General features: G+C 40.0%; 1 protein-coding gene across 20 annotated transcripts in view; it reads right to left on the reverse strand.

Annotated features, from left to right (window-relative positions):
* The window catches only part of MYO3B (myosin IIIB), a 442,575-nt gene that overhangs the window by 272,314 nt on the left and 143,118 nt on the right, over positions 1 to 27,143 (reverse strand). For 18 of the 20 annotated variants that reach the window (XR_014079013.1, XR_014079014.1, XM_081577876.1 and 15 more), the window contains 7 exons: positions 19,552 to 19,648; positions 18,475 to 18,591; positions 17,875 to 17,979; positions 12,233 to 12,316; positions 11,210 to 11,412; positions 6,143 to 6,241; positions 5,417 to 5,531 (listed from right to left, as the gene is read on the reverse strand). Coding sequence is in view for 18 of the 20 variants with exons in the window: in XM_081577868.1 (XP_081433994.1) it covers positions 5,417 to 5,531; positions 6,143 to 6,241; positions 11,210 to 11,412; positions 12,233 to 12,316; positions 17,875 to 17,979; positions 18,475 to 18,591; positions 19,552 to 19,648 (820 nt within the window). In the remaining 2 variants the exon portion in view is untranslated. The remainder of the gene's footprint in view (positions 1 to 5,416; positions 5,532 to 6,142; positions 6,242 to 11,209; positions 11,413 to 12,232; positions 12,317 to 17,874; positions 17,980 to 18,474; positions 18,592 to 19,551; positions 19,649 to 27,143) is intronic. The other 2 variants (XM_081577885.1, XM_081577884.1) reach the window with 1 other exon arrangement.

Consider the following 27,143-nt stretch of genomic DNA (forward strand, 5'->3'; position numbering starts at 1 on the left):
AACTCAAGTCCATTGAGTCAGTGATGCGATCTAACTATCTCATCTTCTGCTGCCCCATTCTCATTTTGCCTTTAATCTTTCCCAGCACCAGGGTCTTTTCCAATAAGTCAGCTCTTCGCATCAGGTGGCCAAAGTATTGGAGATTTAGCCTCAGCATCAGTCCTTCCAATGAGTATTCAGGGTTGATTTCCTTTAGGATTGATTGGCTATCTACTCTTTTTATTTCTTACCAATTTCCAACTTTCTATATCATAAAATGGAGTCACCTCACACAGGATAGGAACAGTTAGCAAGAAAACCAACAATTCCTACAATTAGGTTTCCCAGTTTACTTCTGATGAGTATGAATTTGGTTTCACCACCAATCAGCACAAGTGGGAAAGTATTTCTCTACCAATGCCCCATGCAGGATGTATAACCTTGGCTCCTTTTCCTCAGAAGACACTTCTTCCACTGAGGCAGATATTCTCTCTGTAAAGATGAGGCAAAGTGGAAAGTTGAGAAGAATCCTGGTTTTCTCTGTTCAGTTCAGTTCAGTCACTCAGTCATGTCCCACTCTTTGCGACCATGGACAGCAGCACGCCAGGCATCCCTGTCCGTCACCAACTCCCAGAGCCTACTCAAACTCATGTCTATCGTGCTGGTGCTACCATCCAACCATCTTATCCTCTGTTGTCCCCTTCTTATCCCGCCTTCAATCTTTCCCAGCATCAAGGTCTTTTCCAAACAGTCGGTTCTTTGCATCAGGTGGCCAAAGGATCGGAGTTTCAGCTTCAGCATCACATCAGTCCTTCTAATGAATATTCAGGACTGATTTCCTTTAGGATGGACTGGTTGGATCTCCTTGCAGTCGAGGGGACTCTCAAGAGTCTTCTCCAACACCACAGTTCAAAAGCATCAATTCTTCAGCACTCAGCTTTCTTTATAGTCCAACGCTAACATCCATACATGACTACTGGAAAAACCATAGCCTTGACTAGATGGACCTTTGTTGGCAAAGTAATGTCTCTGCTTTTTAGTATGCTGTCTAGGTTGGTCATAACTTTTCTTCCAAGCAGCAAGTGTCTTTTAATTTTAAGACTGCAATCACCATCTGCAGTGATTTTGGAGCCCAGAAAAATAAAGTCTCTCACTGTTTCCATTGTTTCTCCATCTATTTGCCATGAAGTGATGGGACCAGATGCCATGATCTTAGTTTTCTGAATGTTGAGTTTTAAGCCAACTTTTTCACTCTTGTCTTTCACTTTCATCAAGAGGCTCTTTAGTTCTTCTTCACTTTCTGCCATAAGGGTGGTGTCACCGGTATATCTGAGGTTGCTGATATTTCTCCTGGCAATCTTGATTCCAGCTGGTGCTTCATCCAGCCCAGTGTTTCTCATGATGTACTCTGCATATAAGTTAAATAAGCAGGGTGACAATATACAGCCCTGTCGTACTCCTTTCCTGATTTGGAACCAGTCTGTTGTTCCATGTCCAGTTCTAACTATTGCTTCTTGACTTGCATACAGATTTCTCAAGAGGCAGGTCAGGTGGTCTGGTATTCCCATCTCTCAGAATTTTCCACAGTTTGTTGTGATCCACACAGTCAAAGGCTTTGGCATAGTCAACAAAGCAGAAGTAGATGTTTTCTGGAACTCTCTTGCTTTTTGATGATCCAATGGATGTTGGTAATTTGATCTCTGGTTTCTCTGCCTTTTCTAAAACCAGCCTGAACATCTGGAATTTCACAGTTCACATACTGTTGAAGCCTGGCTTGGAGAATTTTGAGCATTATTTTACTAGCGTGTGAGATGAGTGCAATTGTGTGGTAGTCTGAACATTCTTTGTCATTGCCTTTCTTTGGGATTGGAATGAAAACTGACCTTTTCCAGTCCTGTGGCCACTGCTGAGTTTTCCAGATTTGCTGGCCTATTGAGTGCAGCACTTTCACAGCATCATCTTTTAGGATTTGAAATAGTTCAACTGGAATTCCATCACCTCCACCAGTGTTGTTCGCAGTGATGCTTCCTAATGCCCACTTGACTTTGCATTCCAGGATGTCTGGCTCTAGGTGAGGGATCACACCATCGTAGTTATCTCTGTTAGCCTGGAGCTAATTCAAGGAAACTGCCCCTGGTTGGCTTTACAGACATCTCGTGGTAGTTATGTCTCAGTATCTCCCTAGGAATTTACTCACCCTTTCAGTCTCTCTTTAACTTACTTCTTTTTTATGTCTTTAGTTTTTCACTAGTTTTTTTTTTTGCCCAAAGCACTGCATTAGGCCCAGCTGACAGGCATTCTTCCTTACAGGCTCTTTTACTTAGTTTTCTTTTCAGAGGCTCACAACATTCATAACTTTAAAGTCAATGGTTGGTTTAAAAAAAAATTTTTTTTTTGGATGTCAATCATACATCAGTAAAGAGGCTTTTTTTTAAAAAAAAAAGTCAATGATAAGTCCTATTGTCTGTCATTAAGGCACTGGAAATCTTCAACACCCTCAATTACCACTTTAATATGTACCCCTCTAGCCTATCCTCAGCAGTATTCTCCCAATTCATGACCTGTTTCGAAGAAAGGGAAAAAAATATTCCTTAATCTCAAAGGCTTCTCCCTAACCTCTTCATCAAGGGATCTGCAATAAATGTCCAATCTTGACCATCACAGATAACCTGCCAGAAAAGCCTTCATGTACTTTTACACATAAACATACCAAAAACTCTATTTATTTAATATGTTATGGTAATTCATATACCAGTAAGACAAGCATAATATTAAACAAAAATAGTATGGTTTAATCCAAAAATAAGAGTAGAAAAGCACTGATCTTCATTACAGGGTTTTAGGTATAACCCCGTCCCACCCAACTGCCCACAGGGATTTCATTGTTACTGGAAGACTCTTTCTACCAGTGAAGTTTCTTTACAATAAACCTAGGTTCAAGGGTTCTTTCAGATACTTTTGGCTCTAAGGGTTTGGGAAAAATGGAATGGCTTCCTGCAGGGAATTAGTGACACTGTAAGAAAGGACAGGGACCATAATTTTTATTAAATTGACCAGTTCATTCAAGCTTCATCTAGAAATGTCCCTAAGAAAAACTTAAGAGAAAGTTCTGTTACATCAGTTATTTAGCATCTGGTTTCTGACTACAGTCAATTAAGTCTTTCTGAATTTAGTCAAACTACTTTGAGTTTACAAACATAAAGCAACTGAGTTAATTCAGCAAAATAGGTTGTCTATAGAGATACAGACAAAGATATAACCAAAGAAATCAGAAAAACAACAATACAGTATACTAACGCATATATATGGAATTTGAAAGATGGTAACGATAACCCTATATGCGAGACAGAATAAGAGACACAGATGCATAGAACAATTTTATGGACTCTGAGGGAGAAGGTGAGGGTGGGACGTTCTGGGAGAATAGCATTGAAACATGTATATTATCATATGTGAAACGGAACACCATTCCATGTTCAATGCATGAGACAAGGGCTCAGGGCTGGGGCAATGGGATGATCCAGAAGGATGGGATGGGGAGGGAGGTGGGTGGGGGGTCCAGGAAGGGGAACACATGTAAACCCATGGCTGATTCATGTCAATGTATGGCAAAAACTATTACAATATTGTAAAGTAATTAGCCCCCAACTAAAATAAATAAATTTATAAAAAAAAAAAAAAAAAAGAATCTTCACCAGCAAAAAAAAAAAAAAGAAAGATCCAGCCTCTTCCTTCCATTTCCAGGACTGCTGACATAAACTGTGTTTATTTCCAGCATGAATTAACATGGGACATAATGAATATATACACACATACCTATAATCACAGTCTGATTATTCGTTTAACAGTCCAGATCAGACATAAACTAAAAATATTTACTACCTTTTGTGTTTCTTTATTTTCATATCTGTTCATGCAATCATTCATTCATTTCTACTAGACTTTATTCCCATAGGAGTTAGGGATGGCTTACTTCAAGGACATATACTTAGCATATTTAGTTTCTTTTGTTTTTAATTTTCTTATCTTAAAACGTCATCTGTTTTATTATTATTTCTACCATTAGGACAGGGCTGATATAATAGTCTTTCCTTTAGAATTGGCATCAATCTTTCCACAGTATTCTACAACCATTGTTGTACTTATTAGAAGCAAAATATTATGAACCCTATGATTGACTTCTCTATTGTTCCTGTGCCCTTTTAAGAAAATATGCCCTTAACACTTCAGCGTAAGCCAGGTGACTTTAAATGGCTCTACTGCCAAGCTTTGACTCTTCTGGTGACGCATCTTTGATAACAACCAGCTCTATAAATTAACAACCATAAAGGTTCTTTAATAATGCTGGAACCTGTTTAATTGCTCTCCTCTAAGAAGCCAAGGGAAATATATTTCTATTTGTATCTGACCTTTGGGATTTTCCGCTGTCAGTTTAAAGTCTGTGGGAGGCTGACAGAGAAATTTAACAGCTAGCTAGAAAGAAGTAATGTATTATTATAACTAAAATCAACCAAGCTGGGGTGGAAAGGGCTGGCCAAACTCCTTGGATTACAAAAGCAATCTTTTATCCAGAGTGGCTGTCCCAAGCTAACTCAAGTGTCCTGTAATCTAATCCCTGAAGATTGAAACATTTTCACCTATCTCCTAATCATTCACCTCCTTTGTTGGAAAGGCAAAAGAATCTGTATATTTTACAAATTTGATGGCAAAAAGCCCAGAAACTATGACACAAATGTATCACAGAGTATTATTTGAGCCTAGAGTAATAAATATTTTCTGTCACCCCTGGTATATATTTAATAGAGACAGCCTGTATCTAGTATGATAAAGGCAAAATAATACTTAGAACTATAGCTAATAATTGCAATTCTGTACCATGGAGAAGAAAGTGACTGCAAGAAAGTTGAAAAGGTTTAATCTGTCTGAGGCACAAGCAACTACTTACATAAATATATTCCTGTGGCTTGGGGGTAACCTCCATATTGTTATACTCCTATTAGACAACTCACTCTAATGTTTGGAACAACCCCAGCTCAGAAAAGGGCAGTGTTGTGTTGGTGTTTGTTATCAAAGCTGGAGTGAATTGATGACAGAGGTAACAATTCACAGGTATTTGGCATTTACAAAAGTACTTCTACATCATTTTTTTATTTTTAGTACTTCTACTTTAATGTTCCCCTCGGATCTTACTAAAATGCAGATTTTGATTCAGCTGTTCTTGGTTAGACCTGAGGATCTGCATTTCTAACGAGCTCTTAGGTGATGACAATGTTTCTGGTCCTTGGGTAACACTTTAAAGTAGCAAGATCTTATAACATGACCAGCATGGCACTTGAAAAGCATGGGTACTGCCCCAAGTTGGAACTTTCAGGTCTTCATTCTCATTGACCCAAGAATATGAACACTTGAGTTTCTTTTTGTCCTGGCAATCACTTACCTTGTCAGTGAATCCTATAATCCTGAAGCAATGTTGAATTGCTTCAAACTGTCTTCTGTAAGACTCCTTGGAAGTTATGTCATGCATCACCCTTCCAGTTTCATCAGCTATGTACCTACATGGAGTATGACCACACAGAATGAGTACTGACTTGGCAAATGGCATCCCAAATACCAGGGTATCACTGGGCTCCTTCTTTGCAAGAGCATTTCCTTACAGTCTAATACTGTGATGAAATAATGGTGTGCACGGCTAAGTAAAATGGCTGCAATTGAGTTTTTAAGCTTTCTAGAAAATGCAAAGGGAAATAAAGTTCCTGCCATCTCATGTGGGCATTTTGGCTAAAGAGACTGTGTGTCCAGTTAGAAGAACAGCTCCATTTCCAAGTTTTATCAATTGCTAATTGTATGCTGCTAAGTCGCTTCAGTCGTGTCCGACTCTGTGCGATCCCATAGACGGCAGCCCACCAGGCTCCGCAGTCCCTGGGATTCTCCAGGCAAGAACACTGGAGTGGGTTGCCATTTCCTTTTCCAGTGCATGAAAGGGAAAAGTGAAAGTGAAGTCGCTCAGTCGTGTCCGACTCATAGCGACCCCATGGACTGTAGCCTACCAGGCTCCTCCATCCATGGGATTTTCCAGGCAAGAGTACTGGAGTGGGGTGCCATTGTCTTCTCCGGCTAATTGTATATTCATTACAAATTAACAACTAAATTCCCTGACACTTACCTAGGAGGCTTTTCCTCAGGAAGTCGGAACTCAGAAAGTTTCTTTTGGTGATAAAGACCAGCATAAATATAGTAAAATATGTGAAAATTTTTCTCTCCTCTGGAAAAAAGTAGGGAAGGGACATTGTTAATAACATATCCTGGGCTTCTCTACTCAATGGCTTTTCCCTTCCATACAAAATATTATTCTGTAGCCAATTTGCATTCATAGGCAATTAATATGCTACATTCCTGGAGAAGGAAATGGCAGAATACTCCAATATTCTTGGAAAATCCCACGGATGGAGGAGCTTTGCAGGCTACAGTCTGTAGGGTTGCAAAGAGTCAGACACCACTGAGCACACAGTACAATATGTTACATCCCAAATACAGAATAGTAATAGAGATAGGATTAGGACTGGAAGTTCCACAGTGTCATACTATTAAACACACTTATGTTTATACAGAAGATTTTAGAGAATGGAACATTTATAGGAGGTAACAGCTCAGGTTACTTACGTTTAGAGATCTTTCTATTCCAGACCAAATAACTGTGCATCTGTGTCACACATCTTGTTTGAAGCCCATGTTGCATCAGACAGTGATATCCAATTTACAAAGATCACCCAAACTACCTACTCCACTGAAGCCCAAGACAAGAAGGAGCTCACCAGTAGTACAGCAAGTTAGGGAAGGGAACTGGTCCCAGAACTAAGGTCTCCACTGTCTCAAACTTGTATGCTTTCAAATACAATCCAAAAATGGCATGCATCAGTCTACCTAGTCTCGTGGTATGTACTGTTTTTAGGCCACTCTGGCCAGGATGGGTGCTGCTGGACTGTGGTCTGTGAGGTCTGTGGACTGCAGTCAGCTTATGATGAGACAAGAAACTGGAAAGTCTGTGTCCAGGCATTTTACAGTAAGTGGTATTTCTATGGTATCTGAGAGTATGATGATTTTTCTGGTAATACACTTCAATTATATTTTACAAAAATAAAATCACAATTTATCATGAACTATTAAAAAAAAACAACTAGTCTTTCAACAAAGATAGTTTGAAAAGTCCTTCTCTCTATCCTTACTTTCCTTTGGAGGTCAGTCTCTTCTGTTGATGCCCTAGGATTTTCACAAATCCTCACCTTGGCCAACGTAGCTCTTTGGAAAGAAATCTCATCTTCCTTCTACTCCTTGTCCCTGTCTGTGACATGGGCCCCACTCTTTTCTTTAGTTTCTCCTGGATATTCTCCTGGATAATCTAGCCTTCCTCTACTTGATTATTCTGTCCAAGCTTACCTGGTACATTCTTATCTCTACCAGGCATTCCTCACCCATTTGTTCACTCAACTAATAAACTTACTGAGTGCCAAGTATGGCACGCACTGCACCAGATGCCAGGGATATGGGACAGAGGATTCCTGCTCTCTGGAGCTTCCTTCTAGTGATAGCGATGAATCAGTATGAAAACTGGTGATACGGACTTTGAAAGAAACAATCAAAGGGCTGAGATGGACAACATTTGGGGATGAGGGTCACTTGTGCCCAGTCAAGGGAAGGACTCTCAAAGGAAATAACGTGAAAATCAAACTTTAAAGTGTAAGAAGAGAGTGGAAGGGGCTACAGGGAGAAGAGGCAAAGCATTTCAAGGAGACGGAGCAGCACGTACACAAAGGCTCTAAGCGTGATATCCATGTAGGGACCAAAAAGTCTGCTGGTGAGAAGCCAGTGGACAGGTGGGCAGGGCCAGCCCACACAGGCCTTATCAGGCTACAATGCAGATTTTGTTGATTATGCAGATATAATTCTTTGAAGTGTTTGAAACTGTAAATGTGAGACTAGATTGTAAGAAGTTAAGATGGATGCAAGGAGACCAATTAGGAGGACTTGGTGAGAGAATCCTACTACGTGCCAGAGGAGAGCAGAACCAGAAAGATCAGACGACCAGGACTTACACAAGTCCCACATCCAATGTCTTCAGTGTATTTTACCTGCCGGTGCTATCATATTGACTAAAATTAACAGCAATAATAAGTTATGGGTTATTAGGTACCAATTATTCTATATTTGGCAAAAATCACATATCATCTCATTTAATTCTCATAACAGCCCTGTGAGGTTGGCTTTGAAAGTGAAAGTATTAGCCGTTCAGTCATGTCTGACTCTTTGCAACCCCATGGACTATAGCCCACCAGGCTCCTCTGTCTATGGAATTTTCCAGACAAGAACACTGGGGTGGGTAGCCATTCCCTTCTCCAGGGGATCTTCCAGACCCAGAGATTGAACCTGGGTCTCCTGTATTGAAGGTGGATTCTTAATCATCTGAGCCACAAGAAGTTGGCTTTATTATGTCTTCTTTTGCATATGAGGGAAGTAAGCTATAAAGATAGTTCTATTAATAAGTGACAGAGCTGTGATCAGAACCCTCCTCACATTTTCCTTGTAAAAGACCACTTTACATTTGAACACAGAAAACTACAATTTCCATTCTGTCAGAGGTAGTTTCCTAAACTTTAAAATAACCCTAATTTAGAAAGAAAGAAGCAGGGTACCTCATAAAAATTAATCAAGACACCACAGGGAAGCTAAAAATGACTGATTCTATCCTTTCATGCATTTGTTTAATTTTCAAGTCAGTCCCGATTTTGTGAGGGAACTGCAGGTATCTGATAAAAGAAGACGCTGGGGTTCTGAACCTAAAACAAGTCCTGTGGGTTCTACTTGCACAAGCTCTCTCAGATTCATCAGCTCCCCTGCTTCCCCGTCACCACTGCTACCCCTCAGTTCAGGCTAACATTCTCTCTCAGGTTGATTTGAAAACAGCCTCCTAGTGGTCTCAATGTAACAGTACTTCTTGCATCTTCTCCAGTCCATTTGCTCCACTGAAGCCAGAGCCATCATCTCATCATAACAAAACGCAAGTTGGGTTTTGTGACTCCCCTTCTTGAAAACATTAAATGTCTTCTTATTACCTTTAGAATAAGGTTCCTCAACCTGGCTCCAAAGCCCTGCATCAGGCCTCAGGCTTGTCTTTGCTCCTCTCTTTCCCCACCCCTCCACTCCTGTCCCCATCCCATCTCTTTGGCTGACTTCTAGTGATCCTCAGGGCTCAGATTAAATGTCTCTCACACAGCAAATCCTCTCCTCATAGGCTAGACTATTGCCCTTTCACCTATTTTCAGAGTGCCTTACATTGCTTCCTGGTACCTACCACAATTGTTATGCATTAAGCTTATTATTATTATTATTATTTTTGGTTAATGCCTGTGACCCTTCCCGCACCTGTCCCTCTCTCATCCCCTATCCACTCCAAACTCCAAGAATACTAGGACCTTGTCTACTTTTTTTACTCTTGCAACCCCAACAGAGAGCACAACACTGGCATGCAGCAGGAATTCAATAGATAGTAAATGCATAAATGGAGCCATGCTCCTGAGGAAGTCTGATGTCCTCTAAAAATAATAATAATAGGAAGAGAGGCTAACTCTGTGATAACATGTACCAACCCAGGCACTTTTAAAAGTTTTTTTACATAAAGAAACTCACTAATTTTCATGGCAAACTCATGAGGTAGGCTCTAGGAGCATCTTCATTTCACAGATGAGGCTCAGAGAGGTTAGGTGATGAGAGCGTTAATTCTTAGGTAGCTTGATAAGGAGTCAGGGGCCCTCAAGGAGGAGAAAGGGATAAACCTTTTTTCTGCATGGCTTTGTCTTAGTCACATAAGACTAAGTTTCTTAAACTCTGAGTTATTATGACAACAATCTTTAAGACTAACTTTCTTTAAGCCCAGAGCTAATGATTACACAACAAAACAACTCATCTTGCTCAAAGTTATGTTTTTTCTTAAGCTCTGTACTAATGATTATATAAGAACAATGTATCTTGCTCAAGGACATGTTTCTCCTTCTTAACAAGAATCTTCTGACTAATCTTGTTATTTTAAGATGTATGTTGTGGGAGTGGGTCTAGTAAAAGTATATAAGGACTTGATAAGACTATCGAGTGGGTCACTCTGTCCCCCTTCTGATGTCTATGTCAGCATTTTTTTGTCCTTTTTCACTGTAATAAAACTTCTGCCACACAAAAGCTCTGCGTGATCAAGACTGGTCCCTGAAAGTGAAAGTCGCTCAGTCGTGTCTGACTCTTTGTGACCCCATAGACTGTATAGTCCCTGGAATTCTCCAGGCCAGAATACTGGAGTGGGTAGCCTTTCCCTTCTCCAGGGGATCTTCCCAACCCAGGGATGAAACTCAGGTGTCCCGCATTTCAGGCAGATTCTTTACCAGCTGAGCCACAAGGGAAGCCGAGAATACTGGAGTGGGTAGCCTATCCCTTCTCCAGCAGATATTCCCGACCCAGGAATCGAACCAGGGTCTCCTGCATTGCAGGCAGATTCTTCACCAACTGAGCTCTGAGGGCTAAATCTTCTTTGGAGATCATGAAGCTGCATCGTTCTCCATAAGCTATCAGTGACATACCCAAGGTCACACAGTAAATGTCATAGACAGCCTTGAACCAAGAGCAGTCCATGCTATTGATCACTACTGCTATGCTGCTAGGTTTTTTTTGTTTGCTGCACCATGCAGCTTGTGGGATCTCAGTTCCCCAACCAAGGCTTGAACCCTCAACAGCGAGAGCCAGAATCCTAACCACTGGACCTCCAGGCAAGTTCCTATACTGATCTTCTTAAAATAACTTTTTCCTCTCTCAAACTAGGGGAAAATTAACATCTGGAATATTCTCAGTGCTTTTGTTTTTTTCTTAATAGACAAGCTCAATTTTAAGGGAACTAGTAATTTATAAAAGTAACTGCATATTGTTAAATTCTACCTGGTATAACCAACTCCAGTGAATGGGCATACCTATCCCAAAGTAATCCCATCCAGCCCTTTCTACTGTGCTTGTAAACGTCTTTTAGGTTAGAAATCACCACTTATCCTTTCCTTAAATAGTTCCTTGCCTTTGGGGAGGCTGAGGGTAGGAATGGGGGCAGGGATACTAAGAACAAAGAATGGAATGTAGCCATAAGAATTCCCACAGCCTCCTGTCTACACTGCGGCACAAGACCAGAGTGAGAAAATAGGGCACCTACACCGCCTGTTTTATAACTCTGGATTTTTCAAGGAGATATTCCGAGATTCTTGCTCCCATCACAGCTCCAGTTGGTGTAAACATCATTTCCAGATATTTTCCAAAACGGCTGGAATTGTCATTGATGGCAGTGCATGCATTTCCAAAGGCTTCCACCAGAGAGTTGACTTGCAGAATTTTTTCTCTCAAGGTCTGATTATCTGCCTGTGCCAAACAGAGAAGAGTCCAGCGGAGTCTCCAGAAACATTACTCCAGTAGAGCTGCCACACACCCCTCCCAGTCCACAAAAATCACATTTATCTTTTTGGGAAAAACTCCATTTGGGAAATTAGCATAAACCACCATCACTGTTTTCTCAGATAAGCATCTCCCCAGGTGCATAAGTATCAGATGAGGCTAGGTTAGGTCAGTTTTTATGACCAGCCACGCTTCTCTTAAAATCCTTGACAGATAAAATGCCTAGAGTTTAGAAAGAATTTTAAATAGAGAGATTCCATCACTTTCCTCAGTTATTCATTATAATATTCAATAAACCTCCTCTGTAAAAAATACTTAACTTTGTTCTTAGTCTCATAATACACTGCTTATAAGTAATTGCTAGGCTATTTTTACAGCCATATCTTCAATGGCAATTTTACCAACCTAAAAATTTTTATTTCCCTCAACTTTTGCTCAAAGATTTCTGCTTTCCAATCCTTTAATCACCTTAGTGACTCCCCTGATCCTGCTCCTAGTGTTTAACCACTTTTACTACTTAATAGCTAACTGTTTGTATTATACTGAGAACAAGAAAAATTAATTGCCAATAATCTAGTAAATTCATGCTGGCATTATTTTCTTCACTGCATGAAAGGAGGAGGACATGCTGACATCTTACAAGACCTAGCAATCAGGAGACGAACATAATAAATGTGGAATGTTTTTATGTACCCCCTAATAAAATCCAGTATTTCCATCATTTTAGAAATATGCAGTTACTCTGAAGGGACTTCAAGCCACAATACAGAAAGCAGGTCATCATTACCTTTCCCAAGAAAGTCAAATGCTGAACGATCAGGTGGGCACTTTCTGTCTTCCCAGAGCCACTTTCTCCGCTGATGACAATGCACTGATACAGAAAATGAAGTGTCGGTGAAGAATTCATAGCACAGTAAACATCCTGTGTGTTCAGCTATGATTTTCATATAACATCCACCACTGTACACCTTAACTCTTCACTGCGCAATACATCTTAGGAATCTTTCCATTTCAGTACATTGAGAGCTTCTTTAACCTTTTTAGTCATTTGTGGCTCCTTTGTACAGAGGTACCATAGTCTATTTAACCAGTCAGAATGGATACTTGAGTTTTTCCCTATGTTATTACAAACAATACTGCAATGAACAGCCCTATGCATAGGTCATTATATTTATGCAGGTTCATTTGTAGAATAAATTCCAAGAAATGGGGTTGTTGGACTAAAAGGTAAACACATTCATAAATTTGATAGATAATACCAAATTGCTTTCCTAAGGACTGTATGAAAGTGCCTATTCTCCTGCAGCATCACCAACTGGGTATGTTGGATTTCTGCTATTCTGATAGGCAAAACGCTGTATCTTGGTACAGTTTTAATTTGCACTTTTATTATGAGTGAGATTGAGCCTCTTTTCATAAGTTTAATGTCATTCATATTTTCCTTTTTTGTGTCCAGTCTATATCCTTTGCCTTCTTTTTAAAATATTATTGGTCTTTCTATCAATTTTTTCTAGGAGCTCTTTATGTATAAAGGAGATTAGTGGGTGTGGTATAATAAAAAACATATATTGGGTCTTTGCCTCTGGTTCCTGACTCTGAGCTCCTAAACTTTTGAAATGTCCTGAATGATAGAAGTGGTGGAGCATCCTTTGTTATTCACAAACAAGTCCCTTTCAAGAAAATGTAACTGTTAACCAAGTAGTTCAAGGTGGAGCCCAAGATAGCTTCAGGATGGGGGCTGATCACCAAAAAAGATTTAGGGGGAGGGAATGTTCAGCCTTACCATTCCAACTTCTGGGGAGGAGAAAAGGGCTAGAGACTGATTGAGTCATAAAACTCTTGAACAATGAGATTCAGAGAGCTTCCAGTGTGAATATGTTGCAGGCCTGGGAGGGGCCTCTGCCTAGAAAATGCATAGAACCTTTGCACCATTTTCTCCCCTATATCTTGCCCTAAGCATCTCTTCCATTTGGCTGTTTCTGAGTTGTGTCCTTTATAAAAACCCAGTAAACACAAGTATTTTTCTGAGTTCTGTGAGTCATTCTAGTGAATTATCAAACCTCAGGGGGATTGTGGGAATCCCTAAATTTGTAGTCAGTCAGGCAGAAGAGTGGATAGCCTAGGCATCCCATTCACAATTGGCAATGCAGTACAGGTAGTCTTGTGGACTGAGCCCCAAACCCGTGAGTTCTATGCTAAACCTGGATAGTTAGTATCAGAATTGAACGGAACTGAATTGTTAGACATCTGGTTGGCATCATGGAATGGGAGAATTGGCTAGTGTTGGTAGAGACACAATATTTGGTGTCAGAAGTCATGTCAGAAAAAAGATAACACAGTGGGATAACTTTGTAACATGAAAAACACATATATCTCCCTTTATTTAAATGCAGTACTTGGATGCAATCTCAAAAACGACAGAATGATCTCTGCTTGTTTCCAAGGCAAACCATTCAATATCACGGTAATCCAAGTCTATGTCCCGACCAGTAACGCTGAAGAAGCTGAACCTGAACAGTTCTATGAAGACCTACAAGACATTTTAGAACTAACACCCAAAAAAAGATGTCCTTTTCATTATAGGGGACTGGAATGCAAAAGTAGGAAGTCAGGAAACACCTGGCGTAACAGGCAAATTTGGCCTTGGAGCACAGAATGAAGCAGGGCAAAGGCTAATAGAGTTCTGCCAAGAGAATGCACTGGTCATAGCTAACACCCTCTTCCAACAACACAAGAGAAGACTCTACACATGGACATCACCAGGTGGTCAATCCCGAAATCAGATTGATTATATTCTTTGCAGCCAAAGATGGGGAAGCTTTATATAGTCAGCAAAATCAAGACCAGGAGTGGACTGAGGCTCAGATCATGAACTGCTTATTGCCAAATTCAGACTTAAATTGAAGAAAGTAGGGAAAACCACTAGACCATTCAGCTATGACCTAAATCAAATCCCTTATGATTATACAGTGGAAGTGACAAATAGATTTAAGGGACTAGATCTGATAGACAGAGTGCCTGATGAACTATGGACAGAGATTCGTGACACTGTACAGGATACAGGGATCAAGACCATCCCCATGGAAAAGAAATGCAAAAAAGCAAAATAGCTGTCTGGGGAGGCCTTACAAATAGCTGGGAAAAGAAGAGAAGCAAACAGCAAAGGAGAAAAAGAAAGATATTCCCATCTGAATGCAGAGTTCCAAAGAATAGCAAGAAGAGAAAAGAAAGTTTTCCTCAGCGATCAATGTAAAGAAATAGAGGAAAACAATAGAATGGGAAAGATTAGAGATCTCTTCAAGAAAATTAGAGATATCAAGGGAGCATTTCATGCAAAGATAGGCTCAATAAAAGACAGAAATGGTATGGACCTAACATAAGCAGAAGATATTAAGAAGAGGTGGCAAGAATACACAGAAGAACTGTACAGAAAAGATCTTCACGACCCAGATAATCACGATGGTGTGATCACTCACCTAGAGCCAGACATCCTGGAATGTGAAGTCAAGTGGGCATTAGGAAGCATCACTACGAACAAAACTGGTGGAGGTGATGGAATTCCAGTTGAGCTATTTTAAATCCTAAAAGATGATGCTGTGACAGTGCTGCACACAATATGCCAGCAAATTTGGAAAACTCAGCAGTGGCCACAGGACTGGAAAAGGTCAGTTTTCATTCCAATCGCAAAGAAAGGCAATGCCAAAGAATGCTCGAACTACCGTACAATTGCACTCATCTCACACGCTAGTAAAGTAATGCTCAAAATTCTCCAAGCCAGGCTTCAGCAATACGTGCACTGTGAACTTCCTGATGTTCAAGCTGGTTTTAGAAAAGGCAGAGGAACAAGAGATCAAATTGCCAACATCCGATGGATCATCGAAAAAGCAAGAGAGTTCCAGAAAAACATCTATTTCTGCTTTATTGACTATGCCAAAGCCTTTGACTGTGTGGATCACAATAAACTGTGGAAAATTCTTAAAGAGATGGGAATACCAGACCATTTGACCTGTCTCTTGAGAAACCTGTATGCAGGTCAGGAAGCAATAGTTAGAACTGGACATGGAACAACAGACTGGTTCCAAATAGGAAAAGGAGTACTTCAAGGCTGTATATTGTCACCCTGCTTATTTAACTTATATGCAGAGTACATCATGAGAAACACTGGGCTGGAGGAAGCACAAGCTAGAATCAAGATTGCCAGGAGAAATATCAATAACCTCAGATATGCATATGATACCACCCTTATGGCAGAAAGTGAAGAAGAACTAAAGAGCCTCTTGATGAAAGTGAAAGAGGAGAGTGAAAAAGTTGGCTTAAAGCTCAACATTCAGAAAACTAAGATCATGGCATCTGGTCCCATCACGTCATGGGAAATAGATGGGGAAACAATGGAAACAGTGTCAGATTTTATTTTTCTGAGCTCCAAAATCACTGCTGATGCTGATTACAGCCACGAAATTAAAAGACGCTTACTCCTTGGAAGGAAGGTTATGACCAACCTAGATAGCATATTTAAAAGCAGAGACATTACTTTGCCAACAAAGGTCCGTCTAGTCAAGGCTATGGTTTTTCCAGTAGTCATGTATGGATGTGAGAGTTGGACGGTGAAAAAAGCTGAGTGCCGAAGAACTGATGCTTTTGAACTGTGGTGTTGGAGAAGACTCTTGAGAGTCCCTTGGACTGCAAGGAGATCCAAGCAATCCATCCTAAAGGAGATCAGCCCTGGGTTTTCATTGGAGGACTGATGTTGAAGCTGAAACTCCAATACTTTGGCCACCTCATGCGAAGAGTTGACTCATTGGAAAAGACCCTGATGCTGGGAAGGATTGGGGTCAGGAGGAAAAGAGGACGACAGAGGATGAGATGGCTGGATGGCATCACCGACCCGATGGACATGGGTTTGGGTAGACTCCGGGAGTTGGTGATGGACAGGGAGGCCTAGTGTGCTGCGGTTCATGGGGTCGTAAAGAGTCAAACACGACTGAGAGACTGAGATGAACTGATGAATTCTGTGGACATTTCACAAATCTATTGGAAAGGTAATAATTTGGAGAAGCCAAGTTTCTAACCCATAGTTAATCCATGTATTCCATGTTATAATTTGCACTATTAAAATTTCAAGTATTCCTCAACAAATCAAAAACTGGACTTCACAGGTCTCAGGAAATATATACATTGTGCTTCTCTCATAAAAATTTCTCATGAAATTAAACTGTTTCTATTTCAAACAAAATAAAGACACAAGGGAAAAAATACATATTACAAGCAAAGGAAGGGCCAAAGGTTGGATATGCCACCACTGTGAACTGGAGGTACAGACAGTTAAAATGTTTGGGTGAGCTTTGTGTTAATAGCATTGAGTTTAAGATTTGTGCAGTTTTTACCCAATTCATCACAATTTCTTAGCAGCTAAACAGTGCAGTACGTGACCATTATCAGCCTGGGTGCAGTATTTCATAGATAAAGGACTGGACCAGGAACTTTCTGAGACCTTACTAGGAAAGAACTTAATTTCTGCCATTCTCCATCTTGTTTTTATTACAGTCATTACCATGTCATCAGTTTTGTGTTAGCTCTATGTTCTCATATTAGTATTGTCTTATTATATTTTAGGGATTCCCTAATAGCTCAGTTGGAAAAGGACATGCCTGCAATGCAGGAGACCCCAGTTCAATATCTGGGCCAGAAAGATCTGCTGGAGAAGGGATAGGCTACTCACTCCAGTATTCTTGGTCTTCCTTTGTGGCTCAGCTGGTAAAGAATCTGCTTGCATGTAAATTATATGTGAAACGAATCGCCAGTCCAGGTTTAATGCATGATACAGGGTGCTCGGGGCTGGTGCACCAGGATGACCCAGAGGGATGGGATGGGGAGGGAGGTAGAAGGGGGGTTCTGGAAGGGGAAAACATGTACACCCATGGTGGATTCATGTCAATGTATGGCAAAACAAATACAATATTGTAAAGTTAAAAAATAGAAAATAAACTAATTAAAAAAAAAAAAAAAGAATCTCCTTGCAATATAGGAGACCTGGGTTCGATCCCTGGATTGGGAAGATCCCCTGGAGAAGGGAAAGGCTATCCACTCCAGTATTCTGGCCTAGATAATTCCATGGACTCTATAGTCCATGGGATGGCAAAGAGTTGGACACGACTGAGTGAATTTTACCTTCCTCTATTATATTTTACCAGGGAAAATGAGTGTATTTGAGGAGGATGTCTCACGTTTCTTGAAAAGGGTTTCTACATTCTCTTGTTCCTCTAGTTTATCACTACTCCTGTCCCACTGAGCTACTATTTCACTGCCTACTTCCTTAAGTCAGTATCAGCAACCAGAATGGCAAGTTTTTAGGAAAACTCAAGAGCTGCAAAGGAGGACAGGAAACATCCTACTGTGGGAGTTGGTGCGGAAGGACAGTTAAGTTCTTACCTGGTCTTTGCTGAAAGTAACCATGCATTGGTAAGCAGCATCTGCTGATGCAAATATGTGGGGGGGATTTGAGGCACGTTTCATTCCATGATACAGTCTGGAAAACTGAAAAACATTAATTTAAAGAACTCTTCTTCGGTACCCTTTGCCCATAAAACCAAGGCTTTGTCACTTTTCAGGGGGATTGTGGCATCAGGGAGACTGTAGAGCAGAGGCTTTGGAGTCTACAGGCCTGACTTCAAATCCCAGTTCTTCACTTACTGGCTCCATAGCTTGTTCAAGGACACTAACTTCACTATGTGAAGTCTCCTCATCTGCCAAATAGGCTTACTAATAGTACCCATCATGCAAGGTCATGAGAAATATCCAAGGCAACCCAGTGTCTGGTATACAGTAAACACTAATTGAATGTTAGCTGTTATCATTACATCTTAACTTTAAAAGTCACCCCCCAAATGTAAGAATTTTGTTGCATTATTATTTTCAGTTTAGGGTATGTCCACCCATGGTATTTTATTCTCACTTTTTCTCCCTTTTCATTTTTCCTTGAGATTTAAAATTTCCTGTTAAGGAGCCACATGCTCATAAAACATTCCTTACCTGTGGAGAGTATATGCTTAGATTCTGGAAGGGGTTTAAGGCAATTAAGATATCTCCAACATATGTGTAAATCAGTAAGTCCACATAACGCTTCTGCAGCTGATGAATAATTGTATCCTAAGAAGAGGATAAATAGTATCGAGAGTAAACATTATTTCTAGTCAAAGGAGAGATCCTAAAAATAACAACAACTGTATTCTTACAAGAATTATTTTCTCCAAAAGATTAAAATAGTCCATTTAAATCATACCTTGTTGATTAGGACCCTAATGATCCTAAATGTAGATATTTGCCTTGAAAGAAGAAAAAATTAGGACTATGCTATTTAAAAGAATTCAACCCATTTAGGACTTGCTAAAAAACACTGACATATCTGACAAAAATTTTGTTATTATGAAAAAACTGACCCCATCCAAATGTTCTATTCAGAATTCAATTTAATAGGCCATTCCTATTAATAAAGTTCAGATAAATTGTAACTTCATTTCTCAAAGCATTACACTTAAAATTTATGTGGTGGGAATGTAGAATTGAACACTTTTATACCACACTTTAGTGATTCATACATTGCATTTAAGGGTCCCCAGAGTTAGAAACAGCAGAAGCAGCTCCAACGCAATTAACAGCTCTATTAAACATGCATATTTTAAATGGGGATTATCACAATTTTCAAATTTGGAATTCAGGCTATATTAGCTTCACTATTTCCCTAAATGAAGCTCTTCTTTATGAAGAACAAACAACTGTCTTAATTTAAGGGTTAAATTGAACTGTTCTATAAACAGAAAATAATTTCACCTGATATAAAACATCTTTTAAGCCTGCAATATAAAAGCCTTCATGGGAAAACTCCAAATTCTTTTCTCTTCATCATTTAGGTCATTTGGGGGACTATAAATGAACACAGCACAACACGGAATCATAGTCACAGCAACCAAACATCCTTGAGTTTCACCCCAGGGCTACACAAACAAAGTTTCAAGTGACCTTAGGAGAACATGGTCTACAACAGAAAGATCAGACCTGTCGTGTGAAACAAATGTCCTTGGTGAAAATTGCCTATTAAATATTTAGTACCTCATCCAGGACCTCCATATTGACCAAGTCATCCTCAAGGCAGTATTTTTCAGCATCTTCCACATGATAGGGTCTTTTGGTGTGCATCCTTTCATGCCTAGAGTTTATCCAGAGAATATTAGTACTAAGGCAGTAAAAAATATAGCAGAAACTAGGCCACAAAAACAATTCAGCCACTGTCTTATCACACCACACATTCAGAGACTTCAGAGAAGGGACAGGAAGAGCAAGCCTAGTCCAGGCCCCCAGCCCTCTCTCATCACTGCAGAACTTCCGGGGGAAAGGGGCGCTTCAGCACTCAAGCCTTCCACTGCAGTGAGGAGCACTGCCAAATGGGCCCACATAACACTCATATCTGCTTTTCTTAAATGCGAACCACAGTACTTCCTCGCATTATTTTCTGTTCAACATCAGACATATAATTCTCACTAAAGTACTTCCTTTGAGGTCCCCTATTGCTTCCACCAGCACCACTCCCCATTTTCTGAGGAATTTTTAAAGGTACAGAAAACTTTAGAGAATAATATAGCAAATGCCAATGAATCAAGAAATGCTCATATTTTATCGTGTTTATTTTAAATCCCTTTGTGACCCACTCCACTTTCCTCAGTTCAGTTCAGTCACTCAGTTGTGTCCGACTCTTTGTGACCCCGGGGACTGCAGCACACCAGGCTTCCCTGTCCACCACCAACTCCTGGACTTTACTCAAACTCATGTCCATTGAGTCAGTGATGCCATCAAACCATCTTATCCTCTGTTGTCCCCTTCTCTCCTGCCTTCAATCTTTTCTACCATCAGGGTCTTTTCAAATGAGTCAGTTCTATGCTTCAGGTGACTAAAGGATTGGAGTTTCAGCTTCAGCATCAGTCCTTCCAATGAATATTCAGGACTGATTTCCTTTAGGATTGACTGGTTGGATCTCCTTGTAGTCCAAGGGACTCTCAAGAGTCTTCTCCAACACCATAGTTCAGAAGCATCAATTCTTCAGTGCTAAGCTTTTTTATAGTCCAACTGTCACCTCCATACATGACTACTGGAAAAACCATAGCTTTGACTAAATGGACCTTTGTTGGCAAAGTGATGTCTCTGCTTTCTAATATGCTGTCTAGGTTGGTCATAGCTTTCCTTCCAAGGAGTAAGCGTCTTTTAATTTCATGACTGCAGTCACCATCTGCAGTGATTTTGGAGCCCAAAAAAATAAAGTCTCTCACTGTTTCCACTGTTTCCCCATCTATTTGCCATGACATGATGGGACCAGATGCCATGATCTTAGTTTTCTGAATGTTGAGTTTCAAGCCAACTTTTTCACTCTCTTCTTCCACTTTCATCAAGAGGCTCTTTAGTTCTTCTTCACTTTCTGCCATAAGGGTCGGGTCATCTGCATATCTGAGGTTATTGATATTTCTTTTTTTTTTTTTTCCTCCTGGCAATCTTGATTCCAGCTTGTGCTTCAACCAGCCCAGCATTTCACATGATGTACTCGGCATAGAAGTTAAATAAGCAGGGTGACAATATACAGCCTTGATGTACTCCTTTCCTGATTAGGAACCAGTCTGTTATTCCATGTCCAGTTCTAACTGTTGTTTCTTGACCTCCATACAGGTTTCTCAGGAGGCAGGTCAGGTGGTCTGGTATTCCCATCTCTAAGAATTTTCCACAGTTTGTTGTGATCCACACAGTCAAAGGCTTTGGCATAGTCAACAAAGCAGAAGTAGATGTTTTTCTGGAACTCTCTTGCTTTTTCGATGATCCAGCGGATGTTGGCAATTTGATCTCTGGTTTCTCTGCCTTTTCTAAATGCAGCTTGAACATCCAGAAGTTCATGGTTCATGTACTGTTGAAGCCTGGCTTGAGCATTACTTTGCTAGCGTGTGAGATGAATGCAATCGTGTGTTAGTTTGAGCATTCTTTGGCATTGCCTTTCTTTGGGACTGGAATGAAAACTGACCTTTTCCAGTCCTGTGGCCACTGCTGAGTTTTTCAAATTTGCTGGCATATTGAGTGCACCCCTCTCCTGAATGACCACTATTTGGTGGGTATTCTTCCTGTCTATTTAAAACTATTGGTCATATACTGATATGTACTCATGAACAACACAGAGATTTTATATGTTTAATTATAAAAACGATATCATACTGTTGGTTTCATTCTGCAAATTTACTTTTTTTTCATTCAACATCATGATCCCCCCCCACCTCTCTCTATATACATCTAGAGAAAAAGAGAGTGAGAGAGAGCTGTGATGATAGTGGGTGTAAAAGGTAATAGGGATAGACAGACACACATACACACACATACATAGAGACAGAGAGAGACAGGAAACAATGGGGCGAGAGAGAGAAAGAGAGTGAGTGACCAAGTACGACTCTAATCATTGGGTAATATTACCTCATATAAATATGTACGAATTTCTTTACCCACTCTTATATTGATCAGCATTTAGGCTGATTCCAGCTTTTTATTATTATAAACAAAAGAGCACTCAGTATCTTTATATGCATCCCCTTGCATTTATTTGTGAGATTTTCACTACGGGCTGTTGCTCCCCAAGCATTTAAAAACTTCCTGCCTATTAAATTAAAAGTTACTTCCTGATTCTTATTATTGATAGATTTGAAAAAGGAATATTTTAAGCATGGTATTAGTCATCTCTAGTGCTAGAACCAATTTTGCTGCTAATTCATATAAAGCTCCAAAGTAGATGAAACTTAATTTTACTTAATAAAGTCAAATTTATAACCTAAGCATTTAAAAATTGTTATTAAACAGAACAGTTTATTCATTTCTATTCTATCATATTAGTGATATGAAAGAAAAATCATTGGTTTGGAAAACAGCTTTTTATAAAAACTCAGAGCTGCTTCTATCTAGCCACTTTGCTAAATAAAAAAAGCAAGAAGGTCCATATTTCTGGCTAAATCCTCTTCACATAAAACCCAATCACTTTTTTCCCTTAAACTTCATCATAAAATCAAATATTGCAACACATTTTTAGTAAACTAATTAAATTCTCATCATATTAAATTCAGCTAGTGTATTTCCTTCCTAAATTTATAGCTCGCAATCATATGAAATAGGTTATGTTAGAGTTTATTTCAAGCATCTTTTAACAAAGAAAGTCAGGAATTTAATAACAAAGAAAGTCAGCCCTGGTTCCAGAGTAAGGACTCTCCATTCTCTCCCCATACTGAATGTAAGTAAATATATTGGACACAATGCATGGTATTCTGAGAGGTACATGGTAACAGGCTGACTGAGGGAATCAGAATTCAAAATATCACTGAATAAAATGGCAAGTTTCCTAGGATTTTTTTTTTCTTCCAGTAACCCCTGACCTGAACTTGAAGTCAGCCTGATCTGCATACAAGGATGTCAGTCTTCACACTGTGTGGCATTTTTATAACCAACTAAAAATGGAAGCACTGACAAACCTCAATTGCAGTATCACAAATAAATAAGTCCTGACTTTAACTATGAACATGTACAATGCAATATTGAAGGACTGAAACTATTATCTTCTGAACTCATAGAGTTAATCTATATGCCAATCTATCTGTCTGACAGATTTAACCTTCAGGAATTATGCAGATGCTATCTGCAAATATGAGCTTGATTCTCATAAAATCTCCAGTAATATTTTATAAATAACAAAAAACTTTTAAAAGATTTAACCTGCTGTAATTAGCAATGTTTGACCTTTTCTCATGTATATAAGCAATTAACTTTCCTAGAATAATTTGCTCCCCAAATTGAAACTAGCAATCTAGAAGTTGATGTAGATGCAAGGTATTTCCACTCTGATAAAGGCCAGTTCATTTTCTCAACCAGGGAAAAAAATATATGTCAGCCCTATCTCTGTCTTCCTCAACTAGTGTTCTTCTGAAACTGCTACCTGCTTCATTTTCCTGCTTTGGATACAGGAAAGGTTTGGAGAGAATAAAGAGAAAAAATTATTTACTCCAATTTTTATATTTTAAAATTGACATTATCCTAGATTACATATTTATTAAAAGTGTTACACTGTTTTATATTTGTGCATTTTTAGTTGAAATTAATCAAAATAAATTTGGTTTAATTTTTTTACAGTTTTGTTGAGTTAAATAATTTGTTGTCACTGGTTAACAGATGACACCACACTTATGGCAGAAAACAGAAAAACTAAACAGCCTCTTGATGAAAATGAAAGACGAGAGTGAAAAAGTTGGCTTAAAACTCAACATTCAGAAAACTAAGATCATGGCATCCGGTCCCATCACTTCATGGCAAGCAGATGGGAAAATAGTGGAAACAGAGACAGACTATTTTTGGGGGGCTCCAAAATGACGGCAGATGGTGACTGCAGCCATGAAATTAAAAGATGCTTGCTCCTTGGAAGAAAAGCTATGACCAACATAGACAGCATACTAAAAAGCAGAGACATTACTTTGCCAACAAAGGTCCGTCTAGTCAAGGCTATGGTTTTTCCAGTAGTCATGTATGGATGTGAGAATTGGACTATAAAGAAAGCTGCTGCTGCTAAGTCGCTTCAGTCATGTCCGACTCTGTGCGACCCCATAGACGGCAGCCCACCAGGCTCCCCCGTCCCTGGGATTCTCCAGGCAAGAACACTGGAGTGGGTTGCCATTTCCTTCTCTAATGCACGAAAGTGAAAAGTGAAAGTGAAGCAGCTCAATCGTGTCCGACTCTTAGCGACCCCATGGACGACAGCCTACCGGGCTCCTCTGTCCATGGGATTTTCCAGGCAAGAGAACTGGAGTGGGTTGCCATTGCCTTCTCCTTAAAGAAAGCTGAGCACCGAAGAATTGATGCTTTCGAACTGTGGTGCTGGAGAAGACTCTTGAGAGTCCCTTGCACTGCAAGGAGATCCAACCAGTCCATCCTAAAGGAAATCAGTCCTGAATATTCATTGGAAGGACTGATCCTGAAGCTGAAACTCCAATACTTTGGCCACCTGAAGCATAGAACTGACTCATTTGAAAAGACCCTAATGCTGGGAAAGATTGAAGGCGGGAAGAGGAGACGACAGAGGTTGGATGGCATCACCAACTCAATGGACATGAGTCTGAGTCAACTCCAGGAGTTGGCAATGGACAGGGAAGCCTGGTGTGCTGCAGTCCGTGGGGTCGCAAAGAGTCAGACACTGCTGAGCAACTGAACTGAACTGAGCTGTCAACTTAAAATTTCCTTTAAATTCACATGCTCCACCTAGTGCCTTACTTGAGAATAGCATCTATTCTCAATTGTGGAACACTTCCTTATTTAATGTGAAAATTACAGATTTCCAACTGTATCCAACTCTGGATCTAGTATTCCAAAGCTTAGAGGGATAGGGAGATAGATAAATGGTGGATAAAGTAAACAAAGGCTTTCCATGGTGGCTCAGACGGTAAAGCATCTGCCTGCAATACGAGAGACCTGGGTTCAAACCCTGGGTCGGGAAGATCCCCTGGAGAAGGAAATGGCAACCCACTCCAGTACTCTTGCCTGGAAAATTCCATGGATAGAGGAGCCTGGTAGGCCACAGTCCATGGGATTGCAAAGAGTCAAACACGACTGAGCAACTTCACTAATGTAAGCAAAAGGTATTCTATTAAACTAAGAGTTATGATAAGGAATTACAGTTTTGATGATTTAGAAGACATTTTCAAAACTCAGTTTTTTGCCAGATTTTCTATTCATTTTTATGAAGCCCTAAGTACATTGTCTGCCACGCCTGGATTTCCATGTAAATGGAGTTTTGGGGTTAAAGCTTACAGAAGATGAGACTCAAAGCTCTGGTTTAGGCTGGTTCTCAGAGTTTGGGTTTTGTGTGGTAGTGGGGGAGGTAGTTGTGAGTAGGGTTGACCTAAGGATTCAGGGTTCAGGAAAAGAGGAAACTGGTATCTGAGTCCCCAACTCAAGTAAGGTGGGAATGAGTGAAAGTCTGAAACATTGAGTCTAAGGAAATAATCACTAGATCTGAAGAGTGGGTGAGACAGAGACAGAGGTGGAGGCTAGGAGCTCCTCTAAAACAAGAGTGGGCACAGATGGGACAACAGGATGGAGGGACTTTTTGGAATGCCTTAGGTCCAGCTCATGAGGAGGAAAGGAGCTGTAGCGGGTATGAAGCTGATTCAGACACTGAGAGAATAAACCCTGGAGTGATGTTGCCATCACTGTAATTTAATCTCTATATCTGTATTAGGTTAAAACCATTTCTGTGCATTCTCTTTAATATCTCATCACTGACCTGCGGACTTCTTTGTTTGAGCTGTTGGTCCTATGAATAATATTGATAATATAACATATATTTTGTCCAAAAGTGACTACTTAAACCCTTAGCCTGTTCCTGTCCATCAGCTCTGCCTGTGGAAGCAGTAACTCCCATGTAGGTAGGTCTAACAGGGCTGCAAGACCTTCACATAGGTGTGGCAGGATACATTCTTCCCTGCACCCCAACTGCGTAAAAGAACAAAGTGATAAAAGGAAGGCCTCTAAATTATAACTGAAGAGTGGGAAGGAAACAAAATCTTTTAGCCTAATAATGACAGGGAATGCGCTAGCTAGAGGTTAAACTCTGCAGTGAAAAATGCCTGATTGTCTTTTAGACAGCTGTCCTGCGACAAGAGGACCACTGGGAAGGCCACCTCTACCTCCACCCGTCCACACTCAGGATCAGAGCCCTACCCTCCACCCAAGAGAGGAACCAGTAGAAGTGAAAAATGACTAACTCTCTTATCAGATTCCAGTTAAGTAAGTAAAATCTGTTGGGGGTGGAGAAGAAAATGAGTAAGGGAGAGGCTTGGACTCAAAGGTGGTGGTCCTCAAGAGTCTAAGACAAAGATTCTGTGGCTATATACAAAGCTCAGGGACATGCTGACAATTTGGATACATTTAGAGAAATCTTTCCTGTATCATCACATTCAGTGGATCTCATATAGTAAGGAAAATGTTACTCAAAGTGGGGATAGAGTACTATTACTCCAACAAAGACAGTGATGTTGAATGTTTCTTCCATGTCATTATTTCCATTTCAGTATATCTCCTGATAACAGGATGGATGAAACAAACTTTTGACTATACTTATTTAATCATGGACCTAGCATGAGAAAAATAATGGCAGACCATCTAGGTGTACCATTATTTTTTGGTACACCTTGAGGGTATGGTAACCCACTCCAGTATTCTTGCCTGGAGAATCCCCATGGAGAGAGGAACCTGACGGGCTAGAGTCCATGCAGTCACAAAGAGTCGGAAACGACTGAGTGACTAAGTACATCTAGGTGTAACTCCATCCTGTTGTTGTTTAGCTGCTAAGTTGTGTCTGACTCTTTTGTGACCCAACAAAAACAGGAGATGGCAAGAGTGAACATCAACATTTTAGGAATCAGTGAACTAAAATGGACTGGAATGGGTGAATTTAACTCAGATGACCATTATATCTACTACTGTGGGCAAGAATCCCTTAGGAGAAATGGAGTAGCCATCATAGTAAAAAAAAAAAGAGTCTGATGCAGTATTTGGATGCAATCTCAAAAATGACAGAATGATCTCTGTTTGTTTCCAAGGCAAACCATTCAATATCACAGTAATCCAACTCTATGCCCTGACCA

The sequence above is a fragment of the Giraffa tippelskirchi genome, chromosome 3 (genome assembly GCF_054371585.1).
Source record: "Giraffa tippelskirchi isolate mGirTip1 chromosome 3, T2T-mGirTip1v1.2.pri, whole genome shotgun sequence".
Taxonomy (NCBI): Eukaryota; Metazoa; Chordata; class Mammalia; order Artiodactyla; family Giraffidae; genus Giraffa; species Giraffa tippelskirchi.